The following is a 27,402-nucleotide window of genomic DNA, read 5'->3' as shown; positions in this document are numbered from 1 at the left end:
CCATACAATACAGCACTGTTACACAGTTGGTTAATTGTCATTACATGCAGAGGGATACAATTCATGAACTCCAGTAGATGTTGGAACAAAGCACTGAAGTATCTGTTCGATTCGTCAAAGTATATATAGCATTCACACATAGAACCTTGGCTAGAGAAGATGCAGAAAATGTACAATCTCCATTGACTGTTTATTAAGCATACTTGCACATCCAAATTTTTCCACCTCACTGGAAATATCTCTGATTTTGTCTGTAGCAGGAGGTTTTTCAATTTTGTGTTCTTTGTTAGGTCTAGCTTTTGCCCAGGTGTTGGGATGAGGTCACAGTAAATGTTAGGATTATGGATTTTGCAGAAACCATGGCAAGTCATAGTCTTTGTTCTTTAGAAATATTGTCCATATTACTATTCAGTGATGTCAATGTTCTCAATGTTTGTAGTGTAATTTAAAGCATGGGTGAAAATTTTAAAAAACGGTCTATACATGTAGTATTTAATACGTTCATGACATATATCTGTATGTTATGTTTCTTTTCTCCACCTTCATAAAGCGTTAAAGATTCCATCAACCCAAAGCATTTAAAGACTAAGAACTCGGCTAGACTTGCTGCCAGACTTCTTAATAACATCTTGCCCATTCAAGAACTCATTGATGCACAGACTGCGCAGCCGGGGACTACGAAGCTAAAAGAACAGTAAAGAACCAGCGCACACTAATAACAAGGAACAAAATGTCCACCGTAAGCCGCAAAATGAATAGTCCTCAGTGGAAGGTAAGGAGAGTATCACCAGCCATGATGCATCACAATATGTCATATTAATTTTCTTTGATATGTATCACAGTTTTATCACAAACGGAATAAAATACAAACACGTCCATGTTTGCAATACAAACATTATTTATATCATTGCATGAATCTATTGTTGGATAGGTGAAATTCCCAGAATAAACCAAAGAGTTTTTTTACTTTTCCTATTTGTTGTAATGTTCTCAAAAGATTGATTGTAATGATTTAAAAGTATTTTTTATTCTTGTATTGTTTATTCCCAGCGTGTGAAAATAAGTGAGGAAGGTGCACCTGTTAAGTCAACAGCTAATGTATTTTCTTCTCTCTTAGTTTCCTTATAGGTTCTTGACAGGTCTCAGTTGCAGAATTTGTTTACTTGAGACAAAAATAGAAGCATTTCTGGGAATCAAACACAGTATATGCTGTATTTTCCAGCCTGTATGTACATTTTTATTGAATTGATAAGGGCTAAGTGGCATGGCACCTGCAAGGTCATGATTTGTTTTGAACTTGTCTATCTCTGGAGCATTTGCCTATAAAAGTTTACATTTAAATGATGAAAATTGCATTTTTTCATTGAATTCCTTTGTAGGTGTATCTCATTCAAAATAGGTACTTCCATAAATATTGTATTTAAACGGGGGTATGACATTTATGAAGGCAGTGTGATTTAAACAGAATATGGTATACATATTTACGGAGGTAGATTAATAATAAATCTAATTTAGTATGAGATAAGCTTATAAATTCAAATGATTCATAAGTGGAGAAATATTTACCGGAAAGACTTTCAATGTGCCTATGATATGAAAAGTCATAGAGGATTAATAAATGCTATCTTCTTAATAGCTTAAATCTTTCAGTTTAACAAGAGTGTGTTAATTAGGTAGATATCATAGGTGCAAGAAGAGAGTGTTTATACATGTTTTAAGAAGTCTTGCTTATTGTACTCAGAAGGAAAGAAAGATAAGAGAAAATGTTTATTTTTGGACAGTTTATATCCTTAAGCTTATTTTTCATTCAACAAATTGTTTTGTATCAATAAGAACTGTGGTGGCTCAGTGGTTCTGTGCTGGACTGTTTTCCAAAAGGTTATAGGTTTGGAGCCTTCCATTAGGGAATCAATCTAGGTCCATTGCTGTAGTGTGCAAGGCACTTTACTCCAATTGCCTCGGTAAAAAATAACAAACAAATGTAGCTGTGCCATAATGCATTAAACCAATCCTGTATTAGTAGCTTGTGCCAGAATCATGATACACTATTGCCAGAGTAAATGCTGTAGTTTTAAATGCATTGAAACATTTGCAGGATATTATTGTCTTGCCTACATGAGAGGCTTTACCACTACAGCTTTGATAAAAAAAAATTTACTATAAAAATAATATGTCTAGTGTTGGTACCCGTATATGCTAGAATTATAATGGCATTTAAAAGTGAAACACACGCTTCTGTAGCACCAGCGTTTTATGGAAATTTTTGTGTTCAGGAATAATGACGCTGGTTGGTACATATATTTAATAAAAGTGAAAATGCAAATCATAGAAGTCTTTTCAACCATAAGTTGATTATATAAGGAACTGATAGTCTGAAATGTCATAGCATGTCAGAGTTCCATAAATATTCAGTTTGCCAGCATAAAATACCACACATACTCATTTATAAGTTGACACCCACCCACCCCAATTTTAGGTCTACAAAAAGCCACTTTCTCTTTGACCTTCCTAAAAGTCGAGTATATTTTGCAAGTCAGATCTGACCCAAGGGGTGACTTGTAATCAGTGAATCAAAGTCACATTTTGGGAAAACAAAACAAACCCAGCTTGATAGATAGAGATGAAAAATAATGACAGATTCAATGTAAAATACAATGATATTGTGTGGAACATGTCACAAATAAACTGACAACTTAAAGTTGGTCCTAATTGAATTCTATTTATTTATTTGTTTTTATTTTTAATGGCACATCAGCACTGTTAGGCTATTTAGTGCCAAACAAAATGTTATTTGTATAATCTTTTAAAAAATTATAAAAGGTCCGATATCGACCAGCGATATAAAAGAACAAATGGTTGAAATTAAAAACAGTAAGATGGTATTGGTGCAAAATAAAGCTTCCTGATCAACGGGGGATATAAATGTTTTATGTTAATGAAAAAAGATGAAAAGGTATTAAAATGGGACGGTATCTGATTGAATTCATTAAGGTCCATAATGCTTTATATTTAAATCCATTTATATGATAAACCGGTAAATTGACTTACATGTGGTTACATACCAGTATGTATAAAAGTAGTTCATAATGACCCAATTTGCAGTATCTTGTAATATGTTAATTCCATGCATCTTAAAGATAAACAATGAAAGTACAAATAAGCAATGAAAGCTATTTCCACATCTTTTATTATTAACAGAATCTGATAAATGCCACTTCTTAATGTCATCTGGTACAGCATTCAAGAATTCATCCTCATTGTCTGTTAAAGTTCTGAAATCCTTCATTGTTATTTAGTCCTTGTAAATCATTGTGGTCTAGTCATAAATATTGTCAGCTCTGTTTCCCTGGCTTCGCTGTCATATGTGGTGCTTATTTAGAGATTGAGCTTTGGTTCTGTAAGTAACACTTTGATCATAGTCTGTACAATCTATTAAAGGCTGCAACTGAACATGAGTCAGTTTTGTGTCAAGATCACATGGGAGTTCATGTAAGTAACCACCCTCAATTACTTGGCACTGAGCAAATATCAAACTTGTAGCTTGATCCATGGATTGTCGCAAGGGAAAATAGAGGGTGTCTAATTTCACAAGCTAAAGGGGATTACGGTCAAACATTCACTGGAGGATGTAGAACTCTACTTGGCGTTGAACAAGTACATGTACTAAATTTGCAGCTTGATCAAAAGGATTGTTGAATATTAAAAAAGTAAGTACTGTCATTTCAAACCAAGGCCTTATTGTGTCACATACTTTGGCAGAAAACTTTAAAAATCTAACTTATTGAAGAGGAAAATGCAACTTAAATCAAAACTTTTATTGCATCAGAGTTTTACAAATGCAGGTTATTATGGCTTTCACAAAAACAAGTAATACACTTGCTATTATAAACACAGTAAACAACATTGATGGACACTCCACTTTGTGGTAGGTGGTGATTAATTTACCCATAATATTTTGAAATTCAAATAACTAGATACAAGTATTGTGTAATGAATGCTGTCATGAAATGGATAAACACAGTTCATACCATATACACATTTCTAAGTCATTTCTGAATTTCTCTAGGTCACTCTTAGAAGACAACCCCAACTCTGAATCAAATTTTTAGAAGAAAAGTTATAAGCAAGTATATACAGTAGTGAAAACAACAAAACAAGACAGATGTTTGAAAACAACAAAACAAGACGGATGTTGCTGACAAATTTCATAACTGCTAGTAGAATTATATCATCTGAATTAATATTTATGTTTGAGGCATCTGAATTAAAATTGTGAAGGCATGATTATGTGAATTTTGATGGAACACATATGCCTTATTAGACTAATTTCATTTCTAATAACACTTAATACTAAATTACATAAACCTTCTTTTTTTATATGTTATGAACAATGTATGCAAACCATTACCATAATAAAATTTCCAGTATATCTTGATTTCAGATTTTTTGTTGTTGGTAGACCTGTGTATCATCCAGAAATTAAGTACCGTATGAAACAATGTACACAAGACACTCAATACATGACATGACATTGAACTTACTATAATATAAACATCACAGTGAAGGCAAATTCTGTTTTATTTACTTGGGATATGTATTGTTGTGTGTAATATATGTATGAATACATACTCTCACTTCTGATACACTGCATTATGATGGATTAGAAATTAGTATTTTAAGCCAGTGCATGCATCAGCTTGAAGAAATACTGTGATATTGATGTATGTCAATTAATTGACAGACCTTTGTTTTTGTTCACATACTCTTCGTCAGATATATATGTGTGTGTGTGTGTGATTACCACATTATGTTGCCAGCCTTGAATCTTTTCTTTAGTTTTCGTAAAAGTTTGATTCTTATCTAACCTTTTTTCCAGAATTTCCAGCCGCCAGTGGTGCAGGACCCTGCCATTCTGTCTTACCAGCGAGCACCAAATCTCATAAATTCTTTGATCTCATCATCGCCTCCGAAAGTGACGACTACTATTAACATTAATGCTAATCAAATCAGAGAGACGGGAATAGTAGAAAAACTTCTGGTGAGGAACAGTTTAATATTAATATTACTCCTGGAGTCAGATATTGCCTAGCTCAGATTTCTTCCCTGAATGCATTACCCAATCAAATTAACTTTAGGAAAAGTTTCACTACATCTCCAGTACAGCATTTGCAGAAGGACATAATTTTTCCTAATTTTCCATCTATAATCCATGTAGATAAGGGAAAGAAACTCTTTCTAACCCTTCTGCTTACCACCCATCACTACCACTAGCTGGCTAATTATTTTTTTTCTGTTTTAGCTGGATACTACATACAGTGTATCCCATACCTCTTATAAAATCGAAGTTATATCTTGTGGGTTATTGAGAATCCATTGACAGTCCATTCTGTATCGAGCGTAAGTTAATTTTTTTGTTGAAATCATTATTTCGTGAATTTTTGGAGTTGGGTCAAAAACCACATGGTCCATAGTACTGTGACAAGGGTTTAAGACCAAAGAGAGATGTGACAAGTTCAGAGAGAGGGATTGCATTATAATGAATTTGCCTACTTAGATTTTCTTCATTTGCTTGCATGAAGGGTGCCCTCTTATACTTCCTCTTCCCCAATCAAAAGTGATGCATCCAACGCCCATGTTGACCATTACATTGGAAGAACAAGGGATTGTAGGGTTGCCACCCACACTGTCATCACAGACATTATTGGAGGAAATGATGCTGTTACTAGCTGCAGGTGAATTTGTTCCCTGCCAATGCACTTATTTTTACAGTGATGGTGTGGAGCCTGGAGGGTTCCCCATCATGCCTGATCCTGGCCTTAAGACCTTTAAGTTCAGACTCATGGGGTATTTTTCAGATGTGGCCCATCTATTTTATCATCTGTCTAGTTACTGACCAGCCACTCCAGCCATCTGATCCAGCTGTACTCCATAATTGGTGACCAGGAATCCAGCATATCGACAAGGACCAGGTGTGCAGAGCTATGTGGGAATCCAGTTAGCTGATCTATCCATTTCACTGAATTGATCAGCAAGATGGTTACCAAGCCAGCTGTGTAACCGAGAACCAAGCATACCAGTCATCTGACAAATGGACATCTGTCTAGCTGAGCTGACTGACCAATACACTTGCTAGCAGCTTATACTGGCAGGACAAATTGTGTCTGGCTGCTAATGTAACAACCAGCTTAATTCTATTTGGCTTACTCTTTGGGGAGGTACCATCCCATACACAACTACAATGACATGCCCCTTGGATGTTATATTCTGATGTCTACAGAATGCCCAACGAGTACAATCTCTACAGTAAGAGCAGGGATAAACTTGATGATTTGCCTTACACAGATCCTACAATGGAGCAGGACAGAATGCAATTTTAAAGCAGCTGTCAAGATAATCTGCAGAGTTCTGCTGGTTTGCATTTGCTCAGTCCTATCTGCTTTAAGCAAGGTCTGTAAGGTCAAGGCTTCTATGGATTTGGAAGATGACCTTTCCATCTTCGTTGCCAGAGACAGTTAATGAAGTCTCCGACTGCCTGATGTCATTTACATGATTGGTCAATTCCAAGGCTTTCTGTTCTCAAAGCCAGCTACATGTTTTTCTATATGCTGGTACATTACACATTCACCATTGTTCTGTACTGAGATGCTCTGTGCAGACACGAACATTGTATCAGTCAGTATGACCAGTCATCTGTTTTATAAGATGGACCAAAAATGTCTTGCATGCCACCTCCAGGTTAGTGTGAAACTTGACTGCTTCTGTGTTAGATTTGACTTCACTAGCAATTTTTTGATGGACCAAAGAAACGGGTAGTGACCTTGCAGGAGAGTCTATGGCCCAGAATGTCAAAATGATTAACAGTGCCACGTATGAAAATAACAGTAATATCTTGCTGTTCTTGTCAATCCTGGTTCTGGTGAGACGATATGCATGCCAGTGCTCTTCCTTAAGTTGCATCATGCTTTAGCCCTTTATTCAGTGCCTTTTGGTACAAAAAATTAGGAGGTGTGCAAGCAGGCATTACAGTAACTGCCTCTTCAACTAGACTGGCACCAGACTTCCAGACTTCCACTTTCAGTCTGGTTGGATTGACTTATTTCATGAAAATGAATGGACAGTCCAAGTATTTTTTAGATGACTTTGGTTTTTCTTTATCCAACTTCGTCCCATTTCATCTTCCTAATAGCACACTGGAAATAACAGATGCTTACAATACAACCTACACTGAAAAGCCTCTTAAGTGCAGCAAGACAGTATCACATATTAATGCTTTGTTAATATTGTTCTTGATCATCACTTGACAGTGTATTTTCCATTTTCTTGCCATCTTTATGTTTAGTGAGCACACCAAGAAATGCATAAAACTTAATTCTTAAATTGGATAATTGCAGAATTTGATCTTGAAACCTACAAAATTTGTTCCCAGATTACAGATTATAGTGGCTGGTGATTACAGATTTTCACAGTTGAGGATTGACATCTCTGTTGAAGTATTCTACAAGGGCTGTTCCAGTAAAACATATACCCCCGGGGGGGGGGGGGGGGGGGGCACTTTCAGATTCAGCCAACCCACAACAGAAGCTATTTAAAACAATTATGATCTACCATCAGATGTTTTAATTTAAAAAAACACTGCCCCCTACAGAAGCATATTTTTAAAACATAATTTCTGGCTATGGTTTAGTGCGCAGTAGAAGCAATTTTAATGTTGGGTTGGGGACAGAAGCAATTTAAATGACAGCTGGCTGGAGGTAATCTACTGAATTCTTATAGATCACATAATCTACTGCATATTTTTTATTTGTATTCATTCATTATACTAAATATTTTGTCCTTTCATTTGTTTGTCTCTCAGCCATGTATGTCTCTGATACTGTGAAATCACAAAATTTCATGGTGGCTTATTATTTATAAATGTCATTGATAATAATAATAATGATGACTTTGCATAGCGCCTAATCTGTAGAAGCTCTAAGCGCTTTACAACATTAGACAACACCTATAAGATAAAAAACATATAATGATATGATTACAAAAACAAACACCATGAAATTAGAAAGAAAGAAAAAATACCTATTAATTTAACATCCATGAATACAGATTTTATAATAGGGATTTATATTCTAATACAGAAATCATGAATTTGTATCCTTTCTAAACTGTTCAGTTTACTAAAGTGATCACTATGTCTTGCTATTTTTCTTTGTTCTTGGGTAAGCTGCTTTTGATTAGAATAATAGTTAAATCTGGTATTGCTTTAAATGTGTGGTCAGATGCTATGATTCCTTGTTATTGTTTTTTTAAATTAATGTTTTGGTAAACTTATGAAAAAACCTCATTAATGCCTGTGGAAGTGATGTTGCATTATTTCTGCCTACTTTTACACTATATCATTTCTTGTAAGAACATATATTTCTGTTACTGATGTCTTAATTTTATGCTTGTTGCAAGACTAATATAAAGCTTAATAAAACAAAAGAAATGTAGCAAGTCAAACATTTTTATGTCATTAATTAGATTTTTAAAAATGGATGAAAGTTAATGAATCATTTTCACCAGAGTTCTTGTAGAATCAATGTCATTACTGTTAACTGTGTTGTCGACAGCATCATCATCATCATCACTGATGGCCTAGCAATAATATTCTGCACTTTCAATCCAGCTGTTATAGGTTCTATCTCCCACTTCTAGTCTTTCATATGAGACTTGTGTCTATGACCTGAGGGGCTTCCATGGCTGAGTGGTATAAGATGCTTGTCATGTGATTACTTGCCTCCATTGTGTAAATGAGAATGTTGTCAGTAACTTGTGGAAGATCAGTTGTTCTACATAAGTGGTGTTTGGTGTCTCAAAGTACTTGGATTTTCTTAGCAGTAAAACTGGCTGCCATATATAGATTCGCTTTATCTGAAAATGGTGTAAAGACCATAGTGATCTACAGAAACCTGAGATCTCATGTCTAAATGACTTCGGCTGTTGGAGATAAACATCAAATCAACAGAGGCTCCATGTGCCCAAGTGTACTAAGGTGCTTGCTTTTACATCACTTGCACATCTCACGGAGTGAGTTTTTGTCACAGATCAGCCAATTTGGGTTGGTGGTCTTGTGGGGTTCTTCCTCCACCTAATGTATTGTTTTAAAAAAACAAACCAAACCAAACTAAATCAACCAACTAATCAACTGTGGCAATAGCAGCAATTGTACTAGTCCATCATTTTTGCCACAGCTGTATGAGTTTATAAATTTTGACTCTAGTAATTTTTGTAGATCTTTGAATATCGTCAATTCTGCCTTTCTGACAGTTACCAAAAAGTCATCATCAGTTTGTACAAATGGAGTTTTCATGGTGGGCATATGAGATGGAGAAGTCTTCAGCAATCCTGCATCACACACTGCCAAAAAGTTTACATTTTAGCTCACTTAAAGTTTCTCTAACAGTGTCCATTGTTTCAACTGGAACTGTTATAACTTATTCAAGTTACATTCACTGATATCTGGAGATATGCATCCGTAATAAATATTTGTAACAAAGTAAGAGAATGCATCAGTGTTCTTCAATGATGCCTTTGAATTGAGCAGCAACCAGAATCAACAAACCAAGAAAAAAAATTTATTCACATCTCTCAGGCAGAAATACAGCATATACTGGTAATCATAGCCAATTTTTTTTCAACCATACTGATTCAGTGGACATAATCACCAGAATAGACAGAAACAGACCAGAACAGATATAACCAGAAGGTTAAAATCGGTTTGATATATCTTTTAAGTAGCTAAATTCACATTGGTTTGGTTAACTGTACAGCCTTTGTCTTCCCTTTTGATATAATTTCTCACTGAAGCTAAGAAAATAATGTTGCACACATAAAGGAAGATGCACACTTCTACTCATTATTGTTTTTATTATACTTCTCCATTCCAGCCTGTTCTTATGATCTGTCTTCCCACATACTGTTTGTCTTGTTTATGATATGTATCTAAATTTGTCACTTTTCCTACTACTGTACTAAATGTTTGTGAATATGCATATCAATATGAAATGCAACAGGGAGACTAAATCCAAGATTGAAAACCTCTACATTTCTGGGTGTATTCTGCTTGGATTCCAAGTTTCTGCACAAAACTCAAGAATTCAGGACTCACTGTACTAATTCAGTTCCCACTGTAAACCTGTGCAAGCACCATATTAAAATTTAATAACTTAAAATTTTGAGTGCTCATGATCAAATTTGTATCAGTATAGACACATCTATGACAACAGCTTTTGTGAAAAGAAAACCATGACAGCTGCACCATTTTCTGGACCTACACAAATTTGAAATGTGTGCTTTCAATACTGCACCAAAGAGTCAGCTGCTAATTTCAGTAATGAGTCTTCCAAACTCAGGTCTGTAAAGGGACGGAAATTTTGTTAATAAAACAATGTCCCTCAGTTTCTTCAGTTACAAGTAGGACAAGCTCACAGAAGATTCTTTTACTAAATCTTTTATTATCAGCCAATCAGGGACAGTCAGACCCATATGTGCTCTATTTTATCGTCACTGATTTATAGTATGGTTCTCGTTCTTTCATATCTGTATTAATGTGCATCCTTCAACAACTCTAAATGGTTGTAAGCCTTTTTCAACCATGCTGCTCTGTCTGCAAGGGTTCGAGTCTCGGGCTCGGCAAATGTGGATATGTGAGAAAGCTTGCCGGTAGCTTCTTGTGGGTTGGTGGTTCTTTCCGGGGTTTTCCCGGTTCTTCCTCCACCATTAATACTGGCCGCCATGTATAGCCTATCTTGTGCTGAAAAATGGCGTTAAACCCTATAACAACAACAACAACAACCATGCTGATTGGACACACTGTAAGATAATGTTCAAGTAACAGAAATACCATGGGATAACCAGAGACCAATAAAATTAAATAAAATAGTCAAGTTATCTCCCCTGCAGGGATGATGCCAGGATTTACTCTACGTTTTGTATGTGTGTGATCTCCAATGAGGAAGTGGTGGCAGGAGGAATAGCCATTGTTAAATATCTTCCTAACACTTAAATGTCTGTCACTCTTTCTTACTGTCCCACTCTGTTAAGGCTCTACTGAAATAAAAATACTCCAGTAGATGTCATCCCTAGTTGTATAGCAGTTATTACTGTGATGTCATTGGACATGGTCATGTGGTTGTGGTAGGGTCTTATGATGTTGTCAAAAGAATTAACATTTTTGTGGTATCATTTTCTGACCCAATGTTTTATTCACATTAGATCAATATGAGGGGTTAAATGCGATTTTAAACATATATTTGTTTTTTTTCTTCTGACAACACCATCAGCGATTTCTATTTTGTTAACACAACCCACAACAGATGTGAGTTCTCTAACCAACCTTCCACTGTCAGAATCAAAATAGTTTGAAACACAACCTCCTCCAGAGTATTTTTTTGAAGTGTCATTGGGGGGTGGGTATATGTTTTTCTGGAATAGAACTAAGTTTCAGACAGGGTTTGCATGATTGCATGACCCATTTCATATATTTTCACACAGGACAATAATTGAGCACATGTCTTATCCGTGTCCATTCATCCCTTCTTCACGCTTTGGATAGAGTTTGCATTGAGGTCAGTTTTCTTCTATTTCAAGTCTGTGAAAAGTACTCCACTTAATATGGTAAAAATACTACTTCTTTAACATCATGAAATATCCTTGTATTTAATTCTGTGTGTTTGTGACATGAACTTTTCAGGTATTTCTACCAATCACACTATTTTCTTTTTATTTTAAATGGTTGTTTTATCTTGGCAAATAATTCATTCTCTTTTTTTGCAAGTTTTATACTCTTAGTATTGCACTTAATATTTCAGATTAGAGGTCCTTGTATCTTAATACAACATTTTTCATTCCAGCATTCCTATGGTTTTATACAGTGTTGTGATCGAGATGCCAGATTGTTTTTCCATTTCAGCGAGTATGGTGGTGACATGGACACAGTCAGCATTGGAGGTAGAGTAAAACAATAATTGTCCACTTCACAGTTCTCCATATTTCTCTAAATAGTTTTCCAGAATTAATAATTCACTTTCTCTCTTGTAGTCATTGTTGTGATATTACATAAAACCTTTCATATCTTCAAGTCAGTGATTTCTCCCGAATTCTCACAGAAGGGGAATTACCCATTACCCCTCTGGTAGTTTTGTAAATAGATGGGGTTTTGTTTTTTCATGAATAGACCCATGTTAAATTGTAATGAATAAAAAATAAAATTTACTTATTTATTGCCACAGTGGCAGCAATTGTATGAAATGACAATGACACAGTCTTATGCTCGGCCAGTGTGGGTAGGTGAGAAAGGTTGCCAGTAGCTTCTCATGGGTCAGTGGTTCTTTCCGAGGTTTTCCCTGGTTCTTCCTCCACCATTTATACTTGCTGCCATGTATGATATATCTTGTGCTGAAAAAATGGTGTTAAACACTAAAACAACAACAACAACAATGACACTGCATTGTATGTATTATAAGTGCATGTAACAGCAGAGACATTACAACCATTGTACAACTTTGTCAAGTGCAGTTTGCAGAATGCATTTAATAACTAGATAATCACTCATTGCTCAGTTCCAGAAAAGTCACTTAGTAAATGCTTCATTATGGCATTGGATCTAATGGATGGGCACAGTCGGGTTGAGATTTCTTAATATTGATGAATATTACAGGTTTATTTATGCTCAGTGCAAATGTACTCTGATTTTTGTGCACTGAATAATTCTTGTTTTTGAAAATTGGATTTGTACAGTCCTGCATTTTGAAGAAAACACTTCATATTTTCAATTTCATATGTGATGTCACCAGACCTGCCAACCATTTTTGCCATGTGTCTTACAAAATTGACCCATAAAATACAGACTTACAGAATAAAAGCAAAAATTTTGGAAATATGATTGTTGTGGTGAAATCAGGATAATTGGCTCATCCATGCTTGATTTGGATCTGGGTTTCATATTAGATTTAGTGGAGTCAGTTAGGGAATAGGACTAACTTTACTGGACTACCTCAGATGCCAGCATGATCAAATTGTTGCTTATAGAATTTTAAAAAAATGACATTCAACAGGTGATACCTGTTCAAGACGAATGGGAAAATAAGGCTGTTAAAAATGTTAATAGTACAGAAGAATAAAAATATATTCTTGGGGGAGGGAAGCAGGAAGAGCAACAGTTATGTTTATCAGCATCAAGTGTCGATATGAGTATGTCACATGGCAGGAGATACAGTGGCTGTCTTCATGTGAAATAAAACAAAGTCCCCCTAGAATGTCTAGTTATGAAGTATCAACAAACCGTTAAGTTCCATAGGGTTTGGAACATCAATTTGTGCAACTGTACTAGAGGTAATCAAGGTCCAAGCATACTTTACCAAATTTATAGCTGAGCTTAATGTTTACCCTCTTTACATCAGTTTTGGATATAACTTCTGAACTTTTAAATACATGTTTCCAAATTAACAATAGCAGTACATGATATTTTGTTACACCTTGCTGAAAACTGGTCAGACTTATGGAAAGTAATAACTGACTGACTGAGAAGGTCTTGTTTAAGATTTAGCTCTGAATGACATCGTTCCACAGCCCCATAAAATCTAGGGAAGTCTACATTTGTTTCTACCCATCCATCTAGAAAGCTTGTTTAGTATTGCCTTTGAATGTATTTGCATAATGTTGGCATATTTTGTTTTATTTTTTGTCAGTATTTATGATTTTGTTTGCAGTTTGTAGACTTTGTTTTTCTGATTTTGTTCTCTAGTAATGTATTGTTGGCAGGGCCTTTGCTTGGCTTCGCATTTGGTGACAAATACAAAAAAGAATTGTGAAAGTGGCGCTATTTTTTACTGACTGGAGAAAGTTGCTGGCAACATAATTTTATAAAGTAAATTTTTTATTGATATAAGTGACTCATGCCACTTAATACCTGTTTCCACTATCTGCAGCAGTCAGTGGATCATGTCAGTATATAATGAATAAGATGTTATTCAAACATGATTGCAGCTAACTGCATGCAGTGAGTTGGTTTTTAGAAGCAATTAAAAGAGATTAGAAGGAAATAAGGAATGGCTGGTGGATATACTCTATTGTTTAACAGGTCAGCAAAAAGATTCTGTGTCATTTGTACATGTTGTTTATTTTATGTTTATTGAAAATTGAGTGTGAGACCCACCTTGGACTGCTTAGTGTTTTAGGAATTATTTTCTTAAATAACATATTTTTGTGGTCTGAACTTAACTAAGTAACACAGGATGCCGCTACAATGAGGCCAGTCATTGACTGAAAAGGGCTAGAGTTGCTTTTATCAATGAAAAATTAAAAAGTTACTTCATACAACAAGTCCGTATAAAGCACAAAGAATATGGCTAATCTAACTCTGAAAAACAAAGATTTATATCCAGCTGCAGACTGAGAGGGCGTTCAGTCACCATAATATGGTCAAAATAAACTTCTGTGGGTATACCTATTCTGACAAATTTAACAAGAATTTCTATTGATGGGCCCAGTCTTGAGAATTTTGATTTTAGGAATGGTTGGGGGAAAAATAAGGCAGATATTGATGAAATGTTAGTGATATTGTTCATAAAGACTAAACAGTATTTTGTATTATCAGTTATAAAGAAACATTCATTCTTGTTTTTCAGATGAAATACATTGAACTTCACGTGTATATAATGGTACTGTTATATTTATTAATAATTATTCTTGTGCTTTGAAATATAAAAAAAACCCGTAAAAACTGTTTGTTATCATGTTTATATAGATCAAAATTAGGGCCATTATAATGTTACACATGTATTGAAGTCCATTCATCCTGGCATAAAATGGCTTCTATTGGCTGAAAAGTGGCTCTAAATGTTTAAATTTGGCGAATTTCATACCGCAAGGGAAACTATTTCCAAGGGATGCCCTGTGTTAGTGCTTATTGTTTTATTTGCACACCTATCATGTAAGTTCTCTTGCTGAGTAACAAAGATTGTGAATGCTTTCTGTTTTGTTATGTCCATGGAGTGGGTGATTTGAATAGACTGATGAAGAAATGTGCCAAATGCAAGAAATGGAAAGTAAACAAAGATATGCATGATATATACTTCACTTGCACAAAATGTTCTTAGACTTCGGCATGCAATGTATGTGTAGAATGATTCATGGTTAAAGAGTAAGGACAGACAGGTGTAGCTCAGCAACATATGGAGTCTTCACCACTAGGTGTCATCAATAGCAAGTTTAATGGAGGACATCATGTTGGTCCTTCTTCCATATAAACATTGCCCACTGTGACTGTTACATCTGACCAGTTTCATTTGGAGGAACAGTGTGCTTTATAGATGCCCATACTGCACCCTTTTCTGATGATGCTTGAGTTGTAAGTGCAGGAATCAGTGACATTGTTGCTGGATTCAGAGGAATTTTGTGCTGCTGTTCATCACACTTCTCCAGTAGTTGTTTGGAGTTGTTTGGTGGGTTTCCTCCCATTTCTTCTCAGTCCAGTAGGCACATATTTCTCTATACATCTGAGTATGGCTTTTGGACCTGTAAATCTGGGTTCATGGGGTATATTATAAACCTTGATTTTGTACTGACAGCTGCCCAGACAGCTGTACCATTTGACTAGAGATGAGAGATCTGACATCACCGAACCATGTCTGATATTAGCTGGCTGTTCCATTTTATGTAGAGTTTCATGGGGATCTGTCACATCAGTCTATCCATTCCGTCATAGTTAACCATGTAGCCCACCATCCAGGCACCCATCCATCCATCGTGGCATAACCAGTATCTTTTTCATGACTTAGCAAAAGTTTTCTGGTTTCTAACATTGCACAGTTCAAATCAGTTCAAGCATTTATCCAAGATCTTGCTGAAACAAATATCATACAAAACATGTTTTCTAAGATCTCAAGCTTTGACATGTAGGATGGGTGAGTTACATACCCTTCTGATCGACCCAGGCTCTAAGTTAGATAAGATGGTTCCATGGTTGTAAAGACACACCTGGGCTTTGCAGCAGAGAGTAAGTTGCCTTCAGCGAGCAATCAGTGATGGGTCATCTAGTCCATTTCCTCAGTTCAGCATTGCTTTTTTTAAATCCTTTGAGATTCTGTCCTGAGTTTTGAACCATCAATAACTGGAAGTTTATATGATCAAATGTGAGCTAATGATTGATAACCCCAGAGATGCTGCCAGGACATGTGAATTGTGCATAATTTGTATGAATTTGCATACTTGGAGGGCATTGATCCATGAGAACCCTCACAAATTAATGTTGTTCATATCAAAATGTGCATTGCACAATATACAATTTTTATTTTACCGTTCACCCTGACAGGTAGAGGTGTCATAGTGCTTGTTGCGACATCTGTCTTTTTTTCATATAGGCAACTGTTTACACATCTGGGTTGACATGACTGGTTGTTAATCTAAAATTTGACTGGCACATTATCCCTTGGAAAAAGCATTCTGTTGTAGTTTCATCCTTTCATCAAGGAAGTTTTACAAATGCATGTATAAAATACAGCCTACCTAGAAAACCCAGATAGAAGTCTGGTAGTGTTCTGATGTTTTTCTCACCAAAATCTAGGATCACAAAGCAGATATTGTCCTGGGCGTCGCCATGTCGCAAATTGCAATTTCATTTCCTTATTGGCAACAAAATATAGCATCTGGCGATTTTTTTTTGTGGTAACAACCTTTTTGGCTGTTTAATTTTTACATACAGTCTCATTCAAAGGGACCACGAATGGAAGCCACAAACTTGGATACACAGTGCACTGTAATCTATCTATTACATAAATAAATCCTTTGTTCATATTAACAAACCTATTTTTACAGTGCATTGTTACATCATAATCTGCTTATATTGACATCCGGCCTGAGTACTATATGCTGTGATACACTCAGTCATGCTATCGGACTATACCTACAATTGACCGGCCTCTTTGAAAGACATAAATTCATTTAGGTGGGTCCATTGGCTGTGGCCCAGATGACCAGGTCCTTTTGAGGTCAGCATAATTGCATCCAAACAGTCATCATCTCCCTTTTGAGGTCAGCATAACCTCTTTATAAGTGTCAGGTTTTGAACTTTCACTGGATTCATCCATTTTGTTTTGCTCAATAAGGAACAACCATTGTTTATCCTAATCTAAGAATTGTGGCCATGGGTCTTATGACTGTTAGTTGTGCTATTAGGAGAATTAGTTTATCCTTCATGCATGGTGTGTGTGTGTGTGATTTGGACTTTTAATGTAGCTTTAATAATTTTTCAGTCATATCACTATGATGTCTGCAGTGTGGCAGTTTGTAGTGATGTCTAGCATTGGGGCATCATGCTGCAGACATGTAACATAATGTCCCACCCAGTCCTATTATTCTGACACCAGGCCAACCAGTCCTAACATAACCTCTTTATGCTGAGTGCCTTGCAAGGCAGCTGTTTGTACCATTTTTACAAGTCTTTGGTATGACTCAGATGGGATTCGAACCCATGACATCCCGCATCCAAGGCGGACTCGCTAACCACTAGGCCACAAGAGCAGTTTCATATATGGACGTTTTTCCCATAAAAGAGGCAAATGGTAGTTTGGTGCTCATGCGTTTTGTTCTTATTGTGAGCAAGAAACATTTTAGGGAGAAAGCATTTTGTTTTTACATTATGAATCTCAGAGAACATTACTAGCAAAACCCTTCCATACTGGTTAAATGAGTAAGTGCATGCAGTCTCAACATCACAAAATTATAGCAACAAAAGCTGTCAATTATATGTCAGGTTGGCTTAAAATAAAATTTATTGAAACCTCACATTTGTCTGAAGAAGAGAGAGCAACAGGGAGGGGGGATTGCTGAAGGCAGAATATTACATCAACTGATTAATATAAGGCAGTGTCAGACTGCATCTCTAGTCTGGTATCTCCTCCACAGAAGTCCTCATTTTCCCCACATTTTATTGATTTGAGCAATAAATTACATCAACTGATTAATATAAGGCAGTGTCAGACTGCATCTCTAGTCTGGTATCTCCTCCACAGAAGTCCTCATTTTCCCCACATTTTATTGATTTGAGCAATAAATTAACTTGATATTTACTGACAATTATCAATAATTTATCTGACCTGCTGTTAAATGCAGAGGTACAGTTGGGGCTGTTAAGTATGGTGCTCCAAGTTTTTGTATAATAAAAATTAAGTCTTTTCATCTTTTCCAATGACAAAAGTTATTCCTTTGTGTGGTGATTATCGCAAGATTTGGACATGCAAGGAGACAATTTCAGTTATCGACATAAAGGGGTATTAAACATGGGCAGGCATATAATGTACTGTTTATTATACTCGTTACCTTTTTCAGATGCAGTAGAGTTCCAGATGTCATACGACAAGCGAACAGGGCGACCTATTGCCTGTCAGGTCATAAAAGTGGATGCTAATTCAGTTTCTACAGAAATTCTGAGTGAGGAGCGTTTCATAGGAACTGTTGTACAGGAAGCTAAGCCAGGCAAAGTAAAAAATGTAAGCTACCAACAGAGCTCCTGTTTTGCCTTCATATAGTTGGTGGCTATAATTAGCTTTTTCTTTTAAACCAAAAGTAATTATATTTTGGAAGCTACTGTATGACAGGCATATTTTGTGGTGGAGATATTTGGATAATTTAGGTGTCTCAAAGTAAGAGATTACGACAATAATTTGGATTTGTGTTACTGCTATAAGTAAGATCATAATTGCTAAAACGTAACTAGCCTAGCCCCCCACCCCACCCCCCCACCCCGTTTTGATCAGATTGCCAAATTTTACATATATTAAAAATGCCTGCTCTACATTAGCTAATCAAGTTGCAAAGCAAACTAAAAACTGAGGGCATACTGGGCTTAGAAGTGGAATAATTAATATAAAATCCATCAGGATTCAACAACGTGTCTAATTTAATTTATATGAGCAACAATGAGCTAATAAAAGACCATCAGTCATGTGCTGGTAATATACGACAGGTTCATAGCCAGATAAGATCAGTTTTGGACCACCATAATTTTCAGGCTCTGTTTACATATTACTTGATGTACAAGTTGGAGTGGAGTTTGAGTTGAGCTTATTTGCTTGAAAGAAATTTATTGATTAATAATAAAAAAAGTACTGTTCTTACAGAATTTCTTCCAGGTTCTCCGATTGCTCATATCTTCTTTTAATTCAAATCATGCAAACTCAAAATTCGAACACTATTTTTGAAAGGAAAATCATATTGTGAATGTGAAGTCTGATATTGTTGTAACAGTGGCCAGCTTAATAATCTTGTTGTCACTACTTCCCCTGAATCAATATTCATACCAGCGTGGGGTTTTCATTGTAAGACATCTTATGTTTTGTTGATTATTAAAATATTGCTGATCTGATGTCCATTACATGGCCATCTTGAAAATCTTGTTTTTGCTGCTACTCTTAAATTTGAAAGTCATTTTGACATGGGGTTGTGATCAGAAGAGTTCTTACAGTGAGTGGTTGGTCCTTAATGAAAATTACACTCCATATGACCATCATGTTGGCTGTCCTAGATGAAAATGGTGTTGTTGTACATCCAATATATCTGCCACAATGACTGTCTTACAAATATTGTGGTCTCTGCTCCACATAATTGATGATTGTTATGACAGGGGGGTTTCAGCAAAAGACTCCTAATGTCTACTATATCCTAAATGAAAATGGTGGCATGCTGATATCCAGTATGTCCCCCATTTCAGCTAATTTGAAAATCTTGTTATTGCTGGAGAATATTAGAGATGGTTTCAACACTTAGCAGTTAAAATTAAGAAAATGTCTCATCTTGAATTCCAATTCTTTTTGTATAGTAGAGTGTCAGTCCCATCAAGGGACTCTTGTTTGAAGGTAATTACGGTTTAAATAAAGTCTACTGTACCTGTGTTTGCTTGATTCATGTCCATGATAGCAATGCTTCCCATATTTTGCTAATATAGAAAGATGGAATATCTAATTGGAAGGCCATGAACTACATGTAAAGCCAACAAAGCCAGAATGCTTTTCAAGGATAATCAAGATTGTTATAGCTCTTAAAAAACAAAAATGTATAGGTTGGCGTACTTAAACCTTAATAAAAAATTTTTTTAATCCATGGAATGAACATATTATCAACACATGATCCGTCATTCTGGGTCTTTTGTAGGACATGTGTTTACAAGTTCATGCTAATTTCTAAAATCAGTGGCACTGAAAAATCAACCAAATGCTTGAAACTATTGTATTATTATATTTTCAAGTCCTAGCTCATTTCTTTGTTCAATCCTTTGTGTCAGTTCTCTTAAAATATTCCAAGCATGAGGAACAAACATGTATGATCGAAAGATTTCAGTAGATCATGAATATTTGTCCCCTCCAAAATGAACAAATGCAGAGTTTTCGGACCAAGAATCTTTTTAAAAGTTTTAAGTAATAGAGCAGAATTTTACTTATTATTTGATAATTGGCTCTGTACTTCAGAGTTAACAATACTGTCCCAGTAAATCATGTAAAAACTGGCAAACATTAACAGTGATACTGTGGAAGATTAAAAAGTTTTAAGGCAGTTACTACCAGTAGCACCATAGTTCTTGTATATCTATAGTCCATGTAAGTTTTGAGTTTAAATGACTTTTCTAGGATGCACAATTGCAAGATTCACACTAATTTCTAAAAATAATTGTGCAAATATAAAGTTGAATGTGAGAAAATCACACCTTATATTTTCTCCTTCAAATACGTTCCCTAATCACATTACGTTAGGAATATTAGCCTGCTACCTCGTGAATCCAGCCCTACTAAAAGACCCAAATCATCTTATTGTCTATTTTTAGATAGACAAAGGGCAGTAACTCATGCCCATTACCTCACCTTGATACCAACAGGTGTCACCGTTTTTTAGCTTCACTTTGTCCTGAGACACGCAGTGCAATAGCCTCCGACAATCCAGCCCATTTTTGTGTTCCTGTGGACCCACCGAATGTTCATTTTGCATTTATAATGCAGATTTATAGATCTTCTGCAGGTTGTATACTTGATTTTAAAATTTCTTCTGATATTTTGAGAGATTTGTCACCTGTAGTCTTGTAGGACCACTGTCCCACCACACTTTCGTTGATCTAGTTTGAGCTCTTAATGTCGAATTCTGCAGTGCTGCTTGATAATTATGCCTAATGTATTTGTATTTCATGCTGTTTTGCTAGAATTATTATCAGCCAAGCATGCAGCATAAGTTTTAACCAGGGTCATAGGTTTCTGATAAGACACTTCACCAATCTGTTAGTTACGACAGTGTTTTTAGCGATCTATTAATTTCGCACATTACTAGTTTCTGCTTTAGTTTATGTGTCTTGTGTCATTTTAGCATATATCAAACAGTTCTACAGGCCACTTCAGAGCCTGGAAGTTTACCATGACTCCTGTATATTTTATGTTTTGTTTACATGGTTTCTGTTATGCAGCATCTGTAACGTGTGGTTACGATAGTGATATATTTCAGTGACCTAGTAATTTCAATATATTTCTTGTTTCTGCTTATATGTTTCTTGTGTCAGAGCCTGGTAGCCTACCATGACTCTGGTTCAGTTAATTGTATGTTCGCATTTTCCCTTCTATTACTATGCATTGTGCTTAAGCTTAATATAGGACATACATTTATGATATGACATGTTTATGGGTCTGTTCATTGCAGCAATGTTTTAACAACCTAGTAATTTCAGATGTTTACTAGATTCTGCTTTAGTTTGTATCTTTTGTGTTGTTTCCACAGAGTATTTGTATAATCGATCTATATGTAATTGCAAAGCATGGAAGTCTGCCATGACTCCTGCTTTGTTATGTTATCTATACATTGTTTCGGATATACTGCATCTACACTGTGTAGTATTGGCTGCCGAGTTAGATGATTTATACTATTAGTCACTTAGTTGCATACTAATTTGCTAATCTATACTGTTTTCTCTCATCTTGTGTTGTTTCAGGAGGAATGTTTACTTCACGCATGACAAGCAAAAGCACAAAGATCGCCCTGTTTGGCATTGAAGGGATGGAGCTAAATATGTAGTGTTGGTCGGAAAACACGTATGCTCTGCTGTACTTAAGAAAGTGGCAGAGGGGAAAGAGACATGGTTGAGGTCACTGTAGGATACCTCTGAGATCCTTAGTCTCCACCCCAATTCAGCCGCAGTGGCAAGTCTTATGTGTGTCATTGGAATTGGGAGATGGATGCCTTTTGATAAAAGGCACTGGAGCTTGTGCTAAGGATACATTCCCTAATGAGATACTCAAGACTTAATTTTTGCATGCAAACAGCAGGTTGAGGCCTATCATTGACTGGAGTCTCCTCACGGGGAGATTATGCAGTTAGTCTCTATCTAACAGCTGTATACTTCCATATCCCTATCCACCCCATCTATTGCTAGTTTCCACGTTTACTGCCACACCGTTGTCAACTCACTGTTCTTCCCTTCAGCCCACATCAATTTATTAGCTTTCACTCACAATTGGGACTGTGGGGCCCCGAGTGGCCAAGTGGTCTAAAGCGCTCTCCGTTACGGATCACTGCCATCTCACCTCTGTCTGCGCCGGTTCGAGTCTCGGATTCAGCCAATGTGGGTATGTGAGAAAGCTTGCCAGTAGCTTCTCATGGGTCAGTGGTTCTTTTCGGGTCTTCCCGGGTTCTTCCTCCACCAATAATACTGGCTGCCATGTATAACCTATTGTGTGCTGAAAAATGGCGTTAAACCCCACAAAAACAACAACAATTGGGACTGTGCCATTCCCTGTTCCGTGCATCAGCTATATCAACAGCAGCATACCTGGGCATCATCTGAAAGAAATACATCCTACTCCAAGGCAGAAGGATCTCCCTTCTCTGCTAGATCATCCAGGCCTTTTCAAGAACTGGGAAGTTCAGACCACTGTACATCCCAGAATTTCATCTATTTGGGCACAGACTTCTTAACCAACCGAAATCTGGCGCATCCTCTTGTATTCACGCTCCCAGAATCGTCAAACTCGTCGAGTTCATTTCCATCAAGTCTTTGACGTAATCGGGAGAGTTCTTACAACTCCTTGGCTATTATACGGCAGCAGACTTGACCCCACTCTACTGTCTTGTTATGTGGGCCTTGCCAGCACAGTGGTGCCTGGTTTTATGTCCTCTTAATCAAGCAGTCATGATCACACCTGAAATTTGATCATTCCTACATCAATGGGACAATCCAGGCTGGCTGACCATCAGAATACCGCTGAAGAAACCCAGGCAGAAATAATGTGAAGTACCACCACCTGTACACATGATGGGAGTATGAACCTGTTGCTGTCCTTCACTACCGTGACACCTGGAGAATGGCCTCTATACATCAGTTTCCCAGAAAGGAAGGCTGTCATTAATACCTTTCATTTCTGTAAAGATCGATCTTGGGGGTGAAATAGTTCAGCTGTGGTGGTAACTGATATCCTCAAACAGGGAGGTACCAGACCACTTGTCCGGTATTCTGATTTGCATTTTTCTATGTGGATGCAGCAATTTCCATATCAACATACAATTCAGACACCTTCTGGCTGCATCAGTGGCTTCACCAAGAATCAATCCAGAAGGGGTCATGTCCTTCACACAGAATGTCCCCTCCATCAGTTGTTCATCACTTGGATTCACACACTTCAAGGGCATCCGATGATCAACTGCTTGGCGATGAGGTGGAATCAACAGCTACCCACTGTCATCCCCCCAGTTCCAGACAGAGCAACTTGGGCACTGTCAGCCATCTGGGAGGGGTTGTGGGCCTGTGCCACCCCTCCTATGGTGCTACAATTACGGGGTCAGAATGGCAAGAAGACTCCAATAGCCCCTCTTTGAGGGCACAAGCCCCGTATCACTGATCTATTTTTTCAAACGATAATACACCCAGGAAGATTCCGGCCAACCGGAATCAGCCATCCTCTTTGTCTACATGCTCGGCTTTTATCAGTACAGCCTGCAAGTCAGACAATTCGAACTTTCATTTGTGGAGATAATCTTGAGAGTAACCATCTATATTGCCTATTTGCGTGCCTCTATCCCTCAACTGACCCACTTTCTCAGGCTCTTTTCTTGAAGGAGAAACAGTTGGACCCCAATTGCTACCAAAGGCTACTGCCCTTTGATATTGGACAAATTATGGCATCATGGCAACATGTTTGTGTGGGATAGGGACCTATCTGATCTTTTAGACAATATTGGTCTCCTTGACCAATATCCCTTATTTGTCTCCAAAGGTATCCAATCATTTTTTTTTTTTTAAATGGCTAGATTTGAATCCTTTTGAACTTCTAGCCTGCACATCACTAAAGTCATTATCATACAGACCATGTTTACCAATAGCTTTAGCTTCAGCATGCAGGGTAAGAGGACTGCATTCCCCTTTATGTTCACAGGAATTCTCTTCAGTTCAGATTGAAGGGTTTGGTGGTTCTCAAGATACCATCGGGATTCATAGCCAAGAACAGAATACTGTCTGTTGGTAGTCAACCAGTGTCCCAACTTGCTTTCTTCCATAGCCAGGTTGAGAACAACAGCCAAGCAAGATTCTGTTCCCACCCTCTAGGATCAATGATCTTAGAAACATTCCGACATAATGGCAGATGTGACAGTGAGGATGATAAAGATCTCTCATGTATGTTAGACAATTTGATTTACATCAACCAAACTCCATAACATTATTTCCAAAATGGAATTTGTCCTGGGTTCTAATTTGGCTCAACCCAAGCAGGTTTAAACCTCTCGCTCATGCTTCCTATCATACAAGACATGGTTCCTGATAGCTTTATCTTTCACATGCAGGATCAGTGAGCTACATGCCCTTTCAGTCGACCCGACCTATCTTCAGTTTTGTTCGGATTATTCAGTAATCTGCCTTGCACAACCAGGCCTAGTTTCCAAGATTCAGTTGCCATCTGTAGGTAACTGATGAGTTGTCATTTGACATCTTTCCCATAGACAAGTTTAGAGAGGCAGCCATGCAAGATCCTGTCTGCACTCTCAAGCAGTTTACCTGAGACGCAAAGAGACAAGTTGTGGCATGAACAATGCCTCTTCTCACGTGGCTAAATGCACCAGAATTTTGAGTAATCTCTGTGAGACAGAACACAATATCACGCTTCACGCCCTTTATTCCTGGATGAAGGGGGTCATGTGCTTTGTGTACTCTGACATCTCACCAGATCGGAGTAGCCTCATGTCTGCTTGAGACACACAGAGACAAGTCGTCACATGTGCAGATATCACTTCCTCCCGGTCAAGGTCAGAAAACAAGGCATCACCCCTCAATACCTTGCTTTGTGGTCGAAGTGGGGCATATGCTCAGCATACTCTTGAGATCTATAAAGATCAGAGTCATTCATGAGGTTACAGCTCTCGAGATTTGTGCCATTTCTGAGAGCCTCACTTTCAAATGCATTGTTTCGATCTGAGACATTCTAGAAGCTCTTGGCTGTCATGCAGAGTAAACGTTGAGTTTTTACCTCAGAGATTTAGCATCATAGAGACAAATGATGGATATGGTTGTGGTTGGTAGCAGCAACACTGATGGCCAACAGACCCAACTAGATGAATCAACATAGCCCATTAGCTTTGCTTGATTCGCCAGTGAAAATTTTGGTAGGTGAGAAGATCTCATCTTCATTTTCTCAGCCATGCATATGTATGTGTGTGTGTGTGTGTGTGTGTATATATATATATATATATATATATATATATATATATATATATATATATATATGTATGTATATATATATTGGTGTTGCTTATGTCATTAGGGGAACGGGTTATCTTTCATATGGGGAATCCAGCCATTCATCTCCAGCAGGATACTGTTGGTAGAGAACAGATGCTTAGCATCCCCCTTCTCATATTACTTATTACTTATGAACAATGCCTCTTCTCACGTGGCTAAATGCACCAGAATTTTGAGTAATCTCTGTGAGACAGAACACAATATCACGCTTCACGCCCTTTATTCCTGGATGAAGGGGGTCATGTGCTTTGTGTACTCTGACATCTCACCAGATCGGAGTAGCCTCATGTCTGCTTGAGACACACAGAGACAAGTCGTCACATGTGCAGATATCACTTCCTCCCGGTCAAGGTCAGAAAACAAGGCATCACCCCTCAATACCTTGCTTTGTGGTCGAAGTGGGGCATATGCTCAGCATACTCTTGAGATCTATAAAGATCAGAGTCATTCATGAGGTTACAGCTCTCGAGATTTGTGCCATTTCTGAGAGCCTCACTTTCAAATGCATTGTTTCGATCTGAGACATTCTAGAAGCTCTTGGCTGTCATGCAGAGTAAACGTTGAGTTTTTACCTCAGAGATTTAGCATCATAGAGACAAATGATGGATATGGTTGTGGTTGGTAGCAGCAACACTGATGGCCAACAGACCCAACTAGATGAATCAACATAGCCCATTAGCTTTGCTTGATTCGCCAGTGAAAATTTTGGTAGGTGAGAAGATCTCATCTTCATTTTCTCAGCCATGCATATGTATGTGTGTGTGTGTGTGTGTGTGTGTATATATATATATATATATATATATATATATATATATATATATATATATATATATATGTATGTATATATATATTGGTGTTGCTTATGTCATTAGGGGAACGGGTTATCTTTCATATGGGGAATCCAGCCATTCATCTCCAGCAGGATACTGTTGGTAGAGAACAGATGCTTAGCATCCCCCTTCTCATATTACTTATTCTCCAAACGTAATGTGATTGGGGAACATATTCAAAGGAGAAAGCACATTTTTTAAGTAAATTATGTCTCTGAGAATACTTACCAAATCAAATTACTTTGAAAACCCTCCCAACCACCCCACCATGTGATCATCCACATTAGTGTCTTTCTCAGCTAAAAACTGGCAGCAGTGGGTGGTATCAAGGGGAGGTAATAGGCAAGAGTTACTGCACTTTGTCTATCTAAAAATAGATTTTCCTCCTTTAGTAGAGCTGGATATGTGAGGTAGCAGGCTAATATTCCTAACATCATCAGATTGGGTACGTATTCTTGGAGAAACATAATTTACTTTAAAAATTTGCCTTCCATAACTAACATTTGTTTCTTTTTCTTACTAGCTTGATTCAGTTAATAGAAATATGTTTGGCTGCCAGTGTTGACTCCATTTCAGATTAATCCGCTTTGTGCAGGTGTAGCAGTCATGGCTTTGAGTAAAGAGAATGAAAATGTGAATATCTCTCTTCTAATTAGAAACCATGAATCCCTACTTTATCTCATTAAACAAAGAGTTTTAAAAAAAATTGGTAATTTAAAAATAAAACAAAAATAAAGCAATAGAAAGGTGTATTCATCATTTTTATTGTCATCTCTTGAA

The 27,402-nt window shown here is 37.0% G+C and overlaps 1 protein-coding gene across 2 annotated transcripts in view; it reads left to right on the top strand.

The window, feature by feature from the left end:
* The window catches only part of LOC149786844 (cold shock domain-containing protein E1-like), a 65,396-nt gene that overhangs the window by 1,824 nt on the left and 36,170 nt on the right, over positions 1 to 27,402 (top strand). For both annotated transcript variants that reach the window (XM_089977374.1, XM_089977373.1), the window contains exons 2-5: positions 551 to 772; positions 4,877 to 5,038; positions 11,889 to 11,985; positions 18,364 to 18,524. In XM_089977374.1, coding sequence (XP_089833500.1) covers positions 731 to 772; positions 4,877 to 5,038; positions 11,889 to 11,985; positions 18,364 to 18,524 — 462 coding nt within the window. In that variant the 5' untranslated portion in view covers positions 551 to 730. The remainder of the gene's footprint in view (positions 1 to 550; positions 773 to 4,876; positions 5,039 to 11,888; positions 11,986 to 18,363; positions 18,525 to 27,402) is intronic.

Source organism: Sinohyriopsis cumingii, chromosome 12 (genome assembly GCF_028554795.1).
Source record: "Sinohyriopsis cumingii isolate HCF-2022 chromosome 12, ASM2855479v2, whole genome shotgun sequence".
Lineage (NCBI taxonomy): Eukaryota > Metazoa > Mollusca > Bivalvia > Unionida > Unionidae > Sinohyriopsis > Sinohyriopsis cumingii.
This window is presented reverse-complemented; position numbering and strand designations above follow the sequence as displayed.